The sequence below is a fragment of the Barbus barbus genome, assembly GCF_936440315.1.
Source record: "Barbus barbus genome assembly, chromosome: 1".
Lineage (NCBI taxonomy): Eukaryota > Metazoa > Chordata > Actinopteri > Cypriniformes > Cyprinidae > Barbus > Barbus barbus.
Window position 1 is genome coordinate 40,684,846 of NC_136729.1, and position 13,632 is coordinate 40,698,477.

Consider the following 13,632-nt stretch of genomic DNA (forward strand, 5'->3'; position numbering starts at 1 on the left):
CAATAAAACTAATTATGAAGTAACTACTAATGAACAATTATATGCAAATAGTCACTATAATAATCAGGTTGTGGCCCACAAATCAAGTACTTGACCAAAAGTACAGATACCCAATAAAATATTACTCCAGTAAAATTATAAGTAGGCCTATTAATTTTTAAAATTACTTGAGTAAAAGGACACTATAGTACCAACTTTGTTACAGTCCACTACTACTATTATTAGCCTATAATGGAAATGAAATATGCATTTTGTTTGCTGCACACCCAAAAGGACTCATTACTATAATTGTACATAACGAGGGGTGAGAACCAGAAGTGCACAAAGTCAGATCAACCTATGGTAAGTTTTTGTTTTGGCCCTCCTGTAAAGTTAGTGAAATGTCACTTAAGCCTTTCTGGTTCTCACCCCTTATGTTTTTGCCTGTATGGTAAATAATTTCCTTGTTCTGTAGGAAATCTGCTTCGGAAAGGAACCGCAACTCAACTGTCTTGCCATAACTATCCAACTTACTACAGATACAGTACACTCTGTAAAATGGTGGTTTGTTAATTAATCAATTAATTTATTTTCTGAAACACTGGGATGAAGCTGTTGGGTCATATTTGTTTTTTAGTCTTAGGTATTTTTTGTGTTGTGCTAATGCCTAGTTAACGGCAGTTTCCCTGAGCCCAGCTCCCGTATAAGTAATTAATTCCTTATTAATTACTAAAGGTTTCGCTATATTTTCACTTTAGAATAGGCCTACTCTTGCAGGTTCAAAATAAGTCCTGCATAATTATTTGATAATTATTTATTAATTACTAATGGGCTCCCTATGTTTTCACTTTAGACTACTGTTTCCGGTTCTAAGTAATTCTTGCGGAATTATCTAATAATCCTTTATTAATTACTAATGGGTTACCTGTATTTTCACTCTCCCTCAGTCCTTGCATTACATACAGAAATTGAATTAATAGTAATATGGTATATGCTGAGGAGGCACACATACAGTACTTTATATAAAATATAAAAACTAAGGTAAGTTATCGCATGGCACTGGAGAGGTGGTGGGGTTCCTATCGGATGCTGATTTCTTACAAAACAAACTCAAAACAATTCACTATACAGGCAAACTTTGGGATGTGATGAGTATTTTTTATTGTTGTATATGTTTTCTTTTAACATATATTAAATAATTTGAACCTCTCGTCACAGGCACAATATACAGTAGAATAATATACCACAATATACCTATCTATCTCATGGCATCCCAGAGACCAAATTTTAATATAAAAATGAAATCATTGTTTGGCCAGCTAAGATTTTGCTATAGAAATAAATATTACGATCATAATTTTTGATTTGAAGGCGCATTTGGAAATTTTGGAAATTGTGACATGTGACCTCAGACACGGATTCTGCACATTTCCCTCAAAAATCAGGTCAGAAAATGTGGAAAAATTTTGGAGATTCTGTTTGGACCTGCTCATGTATTTCTTTTACCATGTACTACCTTCAGAAGCATTTGTCTGAGATGTGCTTACAATCCAGTATATTTGCATTTGTCCAAGAGAAACAAAACATGTATTTGCAAGCAAGACACAAAAAAGGTCAGCCAAGTCAGTTCATGAAGACAAAAACAAAGGCTCATGACAGGTATTTACAATGCTCTTGTCAAAGTACAATTATTCCCTAAAGAAATCATGTCTAGAAATGCACACCACACCTATAATGCACAGTGGAAATTTATCAGATTTCCTACATCTACAAATGTGTTTGCCACTCACGGAATGCCTATCTCAAACAGGTTATTCTGGATGAGCTGTTTGCCAAGCATGGTGATGCAGAGCTGAATGCACAATTCCATCAGACAGCCGGCATGGGCGCACTGCAGGGTGAAACAGAGAGAGATCTCAGTCAGTTACTATGGAGTTGACTGGTTACACACCTCCGAAAGTGTTAGTCATCAGGAGTGAGGTAAGTAGGACAATCTGTCAAGTTATTTTTCATATGATGATGTGCCTACAAGACTCCAAGAATAGCATGTGGTTAAGAATGGATTTTGCTTATACATACACATGTACACCAGTTGGTCAATGAGATTCATCATTTATCTTTGCGAAATCAATTTTATGGCTTATACCTCCCCGCTCTTGAAAAGCACCAATCACCTATGACACACACATAAAAGGAGGAAGCTGAATGCTAGATATGTACCTCTTCCATTCGGTAAGACCCCATGACGTAGATATATTTGCCAGGGCGTCCAATGATTCTGGAGGAATTGGATAGAAGAAGGTCAATAGCTGTTTTTACCAGCCACCGCACAAATGCAAGTGAAGATTCATAAAATCTACATTACAGTAAAAGTACCCTAAAGGGGGTGGGGTGGGGGGATGGGGGTAGCTCTTTTCCACAACCTAGTGAGCGATATTATATTGGTCAGAAGCATACTGTATGTCACATGTATGTTACATTTACATTTATGCATTTAGCAGACGCTTTTATCCAAAGTGACTTACATTGCATTCAAGTTACAGTTTTTACATTTTTATCAGCTCATGTTGTGCACATGTATGTTTTAGTGTCTCCATCCAGATTTTTCACAGTCTACTCATCAGGACTTCCTTGGTCAATCAGGTAGACCAGCATTTTTGGCTAATGAACAGATGTGGATCCAAGCCAGCATTATTTTGTATTAACAAGCATGAAGGAGTACAGAAATTCAATTATGATGGTCTAAGCTGGTGTTTATGAAAGCTTGTTTCTGTCAGGGATTAAAAAAAGAAATAAAAAGGTAATAGTGACTCTTTATCTTATAATTCTGACTTTTTCTTGCAAGTTTATACATTGCAATTTGGACTTTTTTCTTAGAATTGAGAGATAGAAATTCAGAATTCCAAGGTAAAAACTCGCAATTTCAAGAAACAAGACAGAACTGTAAGATACAAACTTGCAATTACCTTTTTTTATTACATGGTGGAAACAAAATAAAACCAAACAAACAACAACAACAACAAACCAAATTGCAAGATTTAAACTCAGAATTCAGAGAAAAAAGTAAAAATTGTGAAATGAAAATCACAATTGCAAGAAAAAAAAAAATCTGAATTGTGGAATAAAAAAAAAATTATTTAAAAATCCAGCAAGGATGACACCTAATTTATACTATGACTATACCTAATTTTGGGCCTTATTTCTACCGTTTTTCTCCTTTATGCGTTGATTGTTGTTCACACGCATACAACCCTCCTTCATATGCAATGGGACAATGCAACATGACAAATCTGTCAGCTCTTTGCAACTTGCTCATCAAATCAAACTGCAATTCAGGAATAAAGAAATCAGACAGCTCTCAATAATCCCTTTGAATTACATGCAATTACTAAAACAACATTTTATTGTTTGTTATATATTGTCCTACGTGTCAGCTGGGGAACTTTTCAGAAGAGCTGGATGTGCTATTATCTTCCTACCCTGAAGACAGCAGTCCAGCTGTGGTTCTTGGTTAATTAAACATTCACCCAGATAAGCCTCGTGCTATGTCTTTCTAAGCTCTCCTAGCCTTGTTTGACCTCAACAATTTACCAACTTACAAATCAGGAAACCTACTGGGCCTCATTTGCACAAGTAACTGTACCACAGACAATGTCCTTGTTACTCCATTGCATATTTGTGATTTCCACCTTGCCTGCTGCACACTCTTCGCTGGTTTTCTTTGAACATAACCTCCACTCCCTCATACTTGTTTCTATGATCGCCCACCTCTGCTCACATAGCTAAAAGCTCCTCCTCTCTTATGGAAATAACGCATTTAAATCCACTTGAACATCTTGTCTAGACAGCATCTGTCCTCTTTCCTCCAGGCCTGTGTGTGCAAAACGCCCACTAACCCCTGAACATCTGATGTTCTTCGGAGACCAAAATGGCAGCAATCGAAGGTTCCTGGTGAAACGATTGGCACACGTTTTTCAAAAGCAGATGCTCAAAAGCAGAAGCAAAAGCTGCCTCTAGATTAGTTTTCTTCATTCTGCTGGATATGTCTGTAAGTGTAAATCATCAGATTCTATTAATAAGGTATCTGAGAAGTGAGCAGGATTTAAATCATATCAACTATCCATGGGGTACCCCAGGGCTTAGTATTTGGCCCCTTACTCTTTTCAGCATACACAGCAATCACTGGGACATATCATCCAGATTAAAAATAAAGCATGCTCGCCAATTCCTTTTCAAGGCTGTTGTCATCTTCAGACAGGACTACTGCAATGGTCCAACCTTCCTATATGTACTACCTGTGCAAATGATGCAGTGTGAGTGTGGTAACATTAAGACTACCCACATAACCCCTAACACAACACACCTACTCCCAGTCTCTATTATTTTTACCAACAATCTATGTTAACATCAAAATCTTTCATGATTTTCATGTGAGAATCTGTAAGGAGCAGCTGTCCACACTGTACTTTGATCCAAATCAGTCACTTAGACAGCAGGGCAGCTCACTAGGTTTGGAAACAGAGCTTGCCGCTCTAACAAATGGAAATCCTATTGTAGATTTGTTAATAACCAAATATCTGATACAGTTCCATTTCAGAGTGACTCCTTGGTACCAATACTCTCACCTGCCTCTGAAGAATGCCAGGTAAACAATAGGGGTAAATGCATTTGCAAACTTCAATATGAATGTCTTGAAGATCAGCCTCTCCTCAAAACTCTTGTCAGTTTTTGGCACCTCTGATAGGTTGAAAACAACAGCAAGTTCTGTAAACATGTTTTGCAACAAAGCTGGCAAACTAAATGTCTTGCAATCAATAACCAGACGTACCCATAATAGTGAGCCAACGTGCAATTGCTCCATAGACCTCATCCATTATGATGATGATAATGAGGTTGATGATAGCAGCAGTGGTTTTAACGGTGGCCCGTATATTAGTGCGGAACGTGGGAGTGGAACTCATGTGCAGGGCAGTCATAATGGAAACCCTGTATAGCACCACACCAAACACGATGGCCAGTGTCACAAAGATCTGCATTGAGCACACAAACGAACACAATAAGAAAAGTGACTTGTAATCAAATAATTTAGTGACACAAATTGGATACAGCATCATGCAAAAGACAACATTATTGGTTAGCAATGCAATTATAGAAAGCCAGATCTAAGTCATCATGTCTACTTTATTATGCAACTGAAAATTTCTGATAATAGAGGGATAATAAAGTGAGCAGTATTTGTCTGCTCATGTGATTTCAAAATAAAATAAACTGCCTGGTTGTTGAAAATAAGGTACATTTAACTACTAAAATATGTTCTGAGAGTTAAATTCCTTTCATTTATTGTCATATTAAAAAAAACTACAGTACATACATCATGGCCTTATAATGAAAAAAAAATGATAAATCAGGTCTTACCAAAAAAAACATCATGACAAGAATAGTCATGTATGCTGGCATTCTGTCTCTACATGTCAGCTTCACATTTCCTGCCTAGAAAAATATATGAATTGTCAAATGTGAGATTAGAACACATAATCCAGACATACCCTAATACTTACAGTACATCTTGCAACAGGAACTTGGCCAAAAATCAAATGTGTAAACTCAGGCCTCCAGCATGCTTTGGCCTCCAAAGGGACAGAGAGGGTCAAGACGAGCAGAGCAAAAACAAGCCCCTAGACATGCCTCACAGCTGTGCTGTCACATAACATTCAGTATACTGCAACTGGGTCAAAATCTACTGAGCATAATACGTAATACCCAATAATCCAGACATCCTTATGATAGCAAGGATGGCATGCATAAATCAACAGACAAAAATACTGCTAGAATCAGCATTGCCTGTAGTGTGCCAGACACTATAAATTAAGCCAAAATTATTTATCAGCATATGGTCTGGTCCACATTGTAGATTATTCTAGCCAAGAACAACCAACCCACTTGGACAAGAAGAGGCCTATTAATCAACATATAAAATGACTAACTACAGATCGCTATTACATGTGGCAGTACTGGCAGACAAAAGTTTGGAATATTACAGTTTTTTTTCTTCTTTTCAGTGTTTTTGAATGAAGTCTCATATGCTCACCAAGGCTGCATTTATTTGATGGAAAGTACAAACAGTAATATTCTGAAATATGATTACAATTAAAAAATTTAGATTTTCAGTATATTTTAAGATAGAATTTATTCCTGTGATGGCACAACTGATGCCATGACTCCAGTCTTCAGTGTCATATGATCCTTCATAAATCATTCTAATATGCTGATTTGGTGCTCAAGAAACATTTCATGATATTTTCAAAACAGTTTTTGCTGCTTAATATTTTAGTAGAAACCATGATACACTTATTTAAAAAGTTTCTATAAAAATATTGAGCAGCAAAAAACCTTTTCAACACTGATCATAAGAACAAAGGTTTTCAACATAAGAATCTTTTTTTTCAAAAGTAAATAATAAATCGAGCACAAAATCATCATATTAAATTGATTTATGAAGGATCATGTGACAGTGAAGACTGGAGTAATGGCTGATACATTCATTACATTTTAAAATATAATACAATACTAATATATATATATATATAACTACAAAATCGAACCACACTGAAATATATTACTTTAAAATCCTAGCTATCATAACAATGTAGGGTAAAAATGTCTTTACATCTTAAATGTGTTTTTAATACATAATTGCACTAGCTGTGTTGTAAACCTACTCTTATTATTATTTATTTTTATTTTTTTGGAGATGTTAACCACCCTGATTTTTTTAAATTCTGTAAATCCAATAGCAATTCTGTTTGCAAAATGCAGCAGATGGTCAGCGAAAGATGAGTTTGTGAGTTTTTTGTGTGTGTTTTTTTTTTTTTCATCTGAAGCTTAGATTCATAAAGACCTACCTTTGGAGATTTCTCTTTCTTCAAGGACTTCTTCATGACATGGAACTCGTACTCTGCTCTCGGATGACTCTGGGAAAAACAGAGAAAGCAATTCCCAACATATACAGGACTTCAACCAGTTTAAAAGTGAAGAACAGCGGAAAGAGATAACTGGTTATGGAGCCAAAAGCAGCCATGTGCATGATCAGTGAACAGAACAGAAATTCTGGTAATAGCAACACAGTGACATTCAGTGAAAGTATAATCCTTAAAACCAAAAGCTCTCAGCACCACACATACATATTCCTTTCCACATTCAGCATCTTTAGGTTTTGTTAGTTCCTCCTGCTTATTTTATCCACATAAACAGTGGCAAGCCTGGAAAGACTGTGACTGCCGAAAGGAAAGTGAGCAGCTTTTGACCTGTAAGGCCGGAGGAAGAGAGAACAGGAATCTCCCAGACCTCCACAGCAACAGACCGATAGATAGATAAGTGCTGGTGGAATACTTTACACAAGCAAGAATGTGACGACGATGCTTGAAGACGACTTTTAAAATAATATGAAGAATATGTTAGTACTAAAATGCAACTGTAAGGTTAGGAAGGAAACAAATTTAGTTAATACTGTGAATGAACCGATTCCAAACCTTTTGTTTTCCCTATACAAAACAGGACAAAAAACAAACAGTGAAAAAACAGTTTGATTTCATGGCACTGAGTCAATAATAAAAAATAAAAAAAAGACCTCTTCAATTCTTTACACCCAAGTCTACACAAGAAAATAATGAAGCACGCCAATAAAACATACATAAACCCACATAATTACCTTATCAACATGTTCATCAAATATCTTATATTGACACTTTTCTTGGTCAATATGGGTGTGTGACTAACCTCGGCTTCTTCAAAGCTGGTCATGTCCCAGATGTAATTGAGCCTCATTTGCCTTCTCTTCCAGTGCTCCATAAACATGGTGGCTGTGTGAGACAAAGCAGTAACCTTCACTAACAAACCCACATTTATACATATTAATCGGCTCAATGCTGATCAGGGCGATTTCTCAGTTAATATAGCTGCAAATGAAGCCTGTACTTTCTTCAAGGATTTTTTTTAAAGCTAAATCCAAGAATGTCCTCTTCTTATCAAGATTATTTTTCATGATTACATTTACATTTATTCATTTAGCTGACGCTTTTATCCAAAGCGACTTACAATTGCTATATATGTCAGAGGTCGCACGCCTCTGGAGCAACTAGGGGTTAAGTGTCTTGCTCAGGAACACATTGGTGTCTCACAGTGGATTCGAACCCGGGTCTCTCACACCAAAGGCATGTGTCTTATCCACTGCGCCATCACCACCCCCGAATTATTATTTCATTCATTTCTAGGGTTGGTAACTATGTCAATGTTTACTCCAACATCAGGCTGTAATTTGTTTTTAGGAACATTTGAATGCATTTTGTTTTAAGTGTGTCGAGTCCAATTCACAATTTTAGCTTATGTGTAAATCCCTTTAAAGAGAATGAAACTGAAACCATCTAAGGAAGTGTTGGTCAGTGTGAATGGAAAGTGGATTGAAAACTGATCACAACCAAAGTAAACAAGAAATGGATCTTAGTCCAATTTCAAGGTCAGCAGCATGACCGGAAAAATAACCAAAGTGAACCAGAAAGAGATCTGAGTCTGAATGCAGTATGAATGCAAAATGAACATCGACATTCTTTCATTAATTTTCATACCTTGTTATTTTGGAAATCACTAATACATAAGTATTTTTCTTAAGAATCATGGAAGGTTCTCCTACAACATTGTGTTGAAAAACCTTTTCGGGAACCTATTTTAATGGTGTTTTCACATTTGGTTCATTTGAACCGTTTGAGCTTATGTGTGTATATTCACAACAACCTCAGACCCTTTTAAAGGGAACTAAACCAAATTATCTGAGGAACTGTTCTGAACACAGTTCACTTTAGGTCAGTGTGATTGGAAAGTAGATTAAGAACCGATCACAACCAAAGTGAAACAAAAAGAGATCTGAGCCCACTTTCAAGCTCAGCAGTATGAATGCAAAAATAACTGGGTTTAATTTCCACTCGATTCACTTTCTGGTTCACTTAATTTAAAGATTTATTTTGATTCATTTAAAGAGAACTGAAGTTTGCAAGTAACTTTGTCATAGGGTATTATTTTTTATTTCAAAGCCTGTAACTGTAGGAGATCAAATCAGGAAAGGCAAATTTAGGGCTTTAGCCAAAATAATCAGCTTTTTAAGAAGCTCAGCATTTGAGCAGGGATGAATACGGGGGGAATTAAAGAGAAGTGTAAAACCAGGGCCCAAATCTCTTCAACATTTGTCTGAGCGAGTCTGACCTCAATATGTAGAGACACAACAGTTGGTGTACAGCAGCAACAAAGCGTGTGGGTGAACATGAAAGGAGAACAGAGCTGCTGACCCCATAGTGACATAAAGATGGCGAAGAAGACGGTGGCCGCATTGTCGAACAGGTGGCTGGCCCTAGCCGTGCCGCAAGCCGTGACCAGTTTCCAGTAGCTGCAGGCTCGGTCACACATTGGGCACATGGTGATATTGTTTCTCGCGTCACAGACCTCCATACTGAGTATACAAAGAACAAAACCTGATTTTAGAAATACAACACATCTTCATGTTTCCCTAGACACCATAATGTTTCTCTGTAAAGCTTTTAATTAAGTGGATTTTTTCCCCTCCCATTTTTAGCTTTTATCTTGGTAGCTTTTATTATTTATGAAAGAAAGACAAGATTCTGTATTCAGCTCTTGTTCCAAAACATAGTGAGTTGCTTTGATGTCTAAATAGATGTGGCTAATATGAAGTGTTTTACAACGGCAGCACCTTTACGCATTGCGCTAATAGTGATCTTCATATGAAATGCATAAGAAACTGTGCACTCATGTTTAGCATGTTGTTATGCTAACCGATAACTACCGATAATTGTTAAATGTAATGAGAAAACCTCAAAATAAATTACAAATAAAACAAAAACTAAAATCAATAATTTAAAAATTAATTCTGCCAGTTCAACATGATTGATGTATCTGATTAAAATTTCACAGTGTTATTTAATTAGAACCCTGGGGGTTTGTGAGGGAATTGCAGGGACTTCAATGAAAAGCTAATAATTAAATTAAAATAAATAAATGGCTGTTATTATCAAATTAAAGGCTGCAATTGAATTAAATAACTAAACAGTCTGTTGCACTGCCTGTTTCAGAGTGATTGTGTTACAGTTTTTGTTTTAATAGCGTCAAAACACCTCGGTTAACAGTAAATGTTGCTTCATCTCTGTATGTGCAGTAAATTCAATGTTTTTTTGTTTTTTTTTTCACAATTTCCATTTCTGTGCATAGAAGAAGTTTACAGCAATTCACTGGTATTCTCCAAAAATGAAAGCTTGCAGTGTAACTTGCAGTGTAAAGGCAGTATAATTCTGCTGGCTACTCTTTGAAACATAATTCATATTATATCAAGTAGTGTTCCTATAATGCTTCAATTTTTTTTCCTAGGTAGGCAATGCAGTAGGTTTTGCAACAGCTTGTTTTCAGCAGTGGCATCTGTGGAATTAATGAATGTCGTTGCGAGATGGCCAGCTAACACTGAGTCACTCTCATTATACACTACATCACAGTCCATTACAGTCGCACCATTTCAAACCCACTCTGAACTCCCTAATTACCACGCACTTCAACATCCATCCGTTTTTCTTGCAAAGTGCAGCAGTGATTACTTTCGTAAATGGCTAGGCATATAATTCGCTAAAAATCTTCCCACAAGGTTGAAAGCCATTGCAAAAGAGTATGTATTGCTGTCGGGAGACGCTGCTGAAGCTTGTTTCTTAGGGGTGTAAGACAGTGGAATGTATTTGAACACATTGCCACAGATAAGAATTAAGAATGTGTCAATCAAAATTATGTAACAAACTAATTTTACATAATTAAACAAAGTAATAAGCTGATAATTTATGTATGTAACTGTCAACAGTTTAGAGAGGGGTCACATGCTAGTTAGCACACTTTGTACAAAAACAATCACATGAATTTTATAAGGTGACCTGGGGATGTTGTCATCCACAGTGGCACAGCCGTACAGGAACACAATAACTCCCACAATTGCTGCTGGGATTAGCATCTGAGTATACACTCCCAGCCAGGCAAAGTACAGGCCCACTTTCTCACCAAAATACTTCCTGAGAGAGATAAAGCAGTTTCAAGTAGAGCAATAAAGATAATGGATTCAAGCAAAAGAAGTGACAATTACTATGTAGTAAAGAAGACATCAGGAAGAAGACATCCTCTTCTGTGGTCTGTATGTTAATGGATTGTCAGTCTTTTCAATGTGCAATGTTTCACTTTATTAATTCTAAAAATATTTTAAATGTACATTCCTTAAAGATACACAAATTGACACCTAGTAATGTCCTCCTACAGGGCCCTCTCCATGACATAAATTCCTGTTTTAGGTTTTATTATTTTCTGCATGTTGGTTGAACCACATGACTTTAATTACTATTAGTCATCAGTGAAGCAGTTTTGTTTAAATAATATTTTTCCCTATGAATTTTTTTTTTCTACCAGACTGTTCTATTACCTTGACATTTTTTTTACATTATTTTTGCTCATCATTGAAGAGGTCTGCTTCATGTATTGTACGTATGAACAGCATTTTTTATGTATTTCTTTAATACAAGCATAGATCGAGACAAAAAATGAGTGTCATGTCAACGACATTGATCCTATAGGTCAATTATGATAATGGCAGTACATTAATCAAGTAAACTAGTGTTATTTAAGGATCTTGATATACTATTATAGTTTTTGCCAATATTTTGAATTAAATTCTACTTTAATATTTTATAATTTCACTTAAATTTTAGTTTAACATTTTAATAATCTTGCTGTGCTTTTGTCATTTTCATATAAGTTTAAATTTATATATACAGTGTGTGTGTGTATATATATATATATATATATATATACACACACACACACACACACACACACACACACACACACACACAGTGGTTTTGTATCATAGATTCCTAAAAAATTACTAAGCAGCACAAATATTTCCAACTTTCCAATATATATATATATTAGTGCTGTCAAACAATTAATCACGATTAATCACATCCAAAATAAAAGTTTTAGTTTACATAATATATGTCTGTGTGCTGTGTATATTTATTATTCATATACAAATACACACACGTTTTTTTTTTATATATTAAATATATTCATTTATAATATAAATTATATGAATATAAATATAGACATGTAAATACATAAGTAACATTATTTTACATATTTTATTTAAATTCATGTTTATTTTAAATAAGGAAAATGTTTAATCGTTTGTTTTAGCTAACTATAACCCTGTAGTAAACACTTATTTTTCAGACATCATACATTCACTTAGTTATCAAACTTTAGACAACGCTCACCCTTTATGAACTGATGATACACATTATCCACAGCTACATGGTGTCCTTTAAACAAATCCTGTCTGGATAGGGCTTTTGACAATCTGACTCCTTCATAATGTGTATCAGTAAGGTATTTCTAAAATCTCCCCTCTTGCTAGTTCATAATTCCAGGGCAAACATTTGTCTCTATGTCAGGCAGTGCATTTATTGTCAGGATAATACCTGACTAGTCCGATGGGCTGGTACTTGTAGAATATGCTGTAACTCGCCCACTGTTCATACAAGATCTGCAAAGACAAAATTAAAATTACATACATCCTGGAACAACGATTCAACATCCATTCATACAGCATGGCTGAAATACACAGTGAGTGCACTTAGGGGGTTAATGGAAATGGAAACACTGATGAAAAGGACAAATGAAGCCTCTCTCTACAATCAAGTTAGTCATTTCAAATGTAGTGACTTCGGTTCGGTGCTCCTGGGGATGTACAAAATAGCTGCATGGAGATCTCCAGTCCCCAGAACACACTTAAGCCAAAAAAATAAGTGTTTTGTCCGTGAAATCAAGGGAGGGAAGGCCAAAACATTATGAAATATGACATCAAATAATACACAACCCTCTAATAACAACATTCAAGAGTGAATCCACCAGATGAAGTCTGAGAAGCAGGGTCTGTTTTCTTTCTCGAGCTTGGTGTATAAAGAATGCCATGAGTGTATGTTTTCTACATATCCACAAATGACATTGGATTAATCACCAAGTAAACAAGCAGTGTCATTCAGCTCAATTAAATAAATGCTACACCTCCATACCTAATTTGCCTAATGGTTCTATAAATAATGGTTGAACAACAGTAACAAATGAAATATGTGTCTTACATATTTTGTTTTAGAAAAACTTGATATGAATTTTATTTTAATAAATACTATAGTAGTATAAATTCATTAACGGATGGATTAACAAATGGAGCTAACTGCCATTTTTTTAACAGCAGCTTAATCTTACTTGCTTGATGCATGTGAAAAAACCTCATCAGCCATTACTACAGTCTTCAATGTCACAAGATCCTTCAGAAATCATACTAATATGCTGATTTATCATCACAGTTGGAAATTGTTGTGCTGCTTAGTATTTTTTAGGAACCTATACAAAACCACTTGATGTACATACATACCTACTAAGCTATGTTTTAGAAGTACTCTAGCATATACTGTATTTGCACGCAAATAAAACACACTAAAACTCCAACTCTCTCCAAGGTCCCTTGAGGTTTGTTGTGGAAAAAAAATAACCGTAATACATTATTTT

General features: G+C 35.5%; 1 protein-coding gene across 2 annotated transcripts in view; it reads right to left on the reverse strand.

The window, feature by feature from the left end:
* LOC306875996 (anoctamin-1-like) overlaps positions 1-13,632 on the reverse strand; it is a 39,340-nt gene that overhangs the window by 6,222 nt on the left and 19,486 nt on the right. For both annotated transcript variants that reach the window (XM_079426878.1, XM_079426877.1), the window contains exons 10-19: positions 12,543-12,607; positions 10,950-11,084; positions 9,315-9,475; positions 7,756-7,838; positions 6,882-6,950; positions 5,395-5,469; positions 4,808-5,009; positions 4,605-4,716; positions 2,200-2,257; positions 1,770-1,870 (exon numbers count right to left, since the gene is read on the reverse strand). In XM_079426878.1, the coding sequence (XP_079283004.1) occupies positions 1,770-1,870; positions 2,200-2,257; positions 4,605-4,716; positions 4,808-5,009; positions 5,395-5,469; positions 6,882-6,950; positions 7,756-7,838; positions 9,315-9,475; positions 10,950-11,084; positions 12,543-12,607 (1,061 nt within the window). The remainder of the gene's footprint in view (positions 1-1,769; positions 1,871-2,199; positions 2,258-4,604; positions 4,717-4,807; positions 5,010-5,394; positions 5,470-6,881; positions 6,951-7,755; positions 7,839-9,314; positions 9,476-10,949; positions 11,085-12,542; positions 12,608-13,632) is intronic.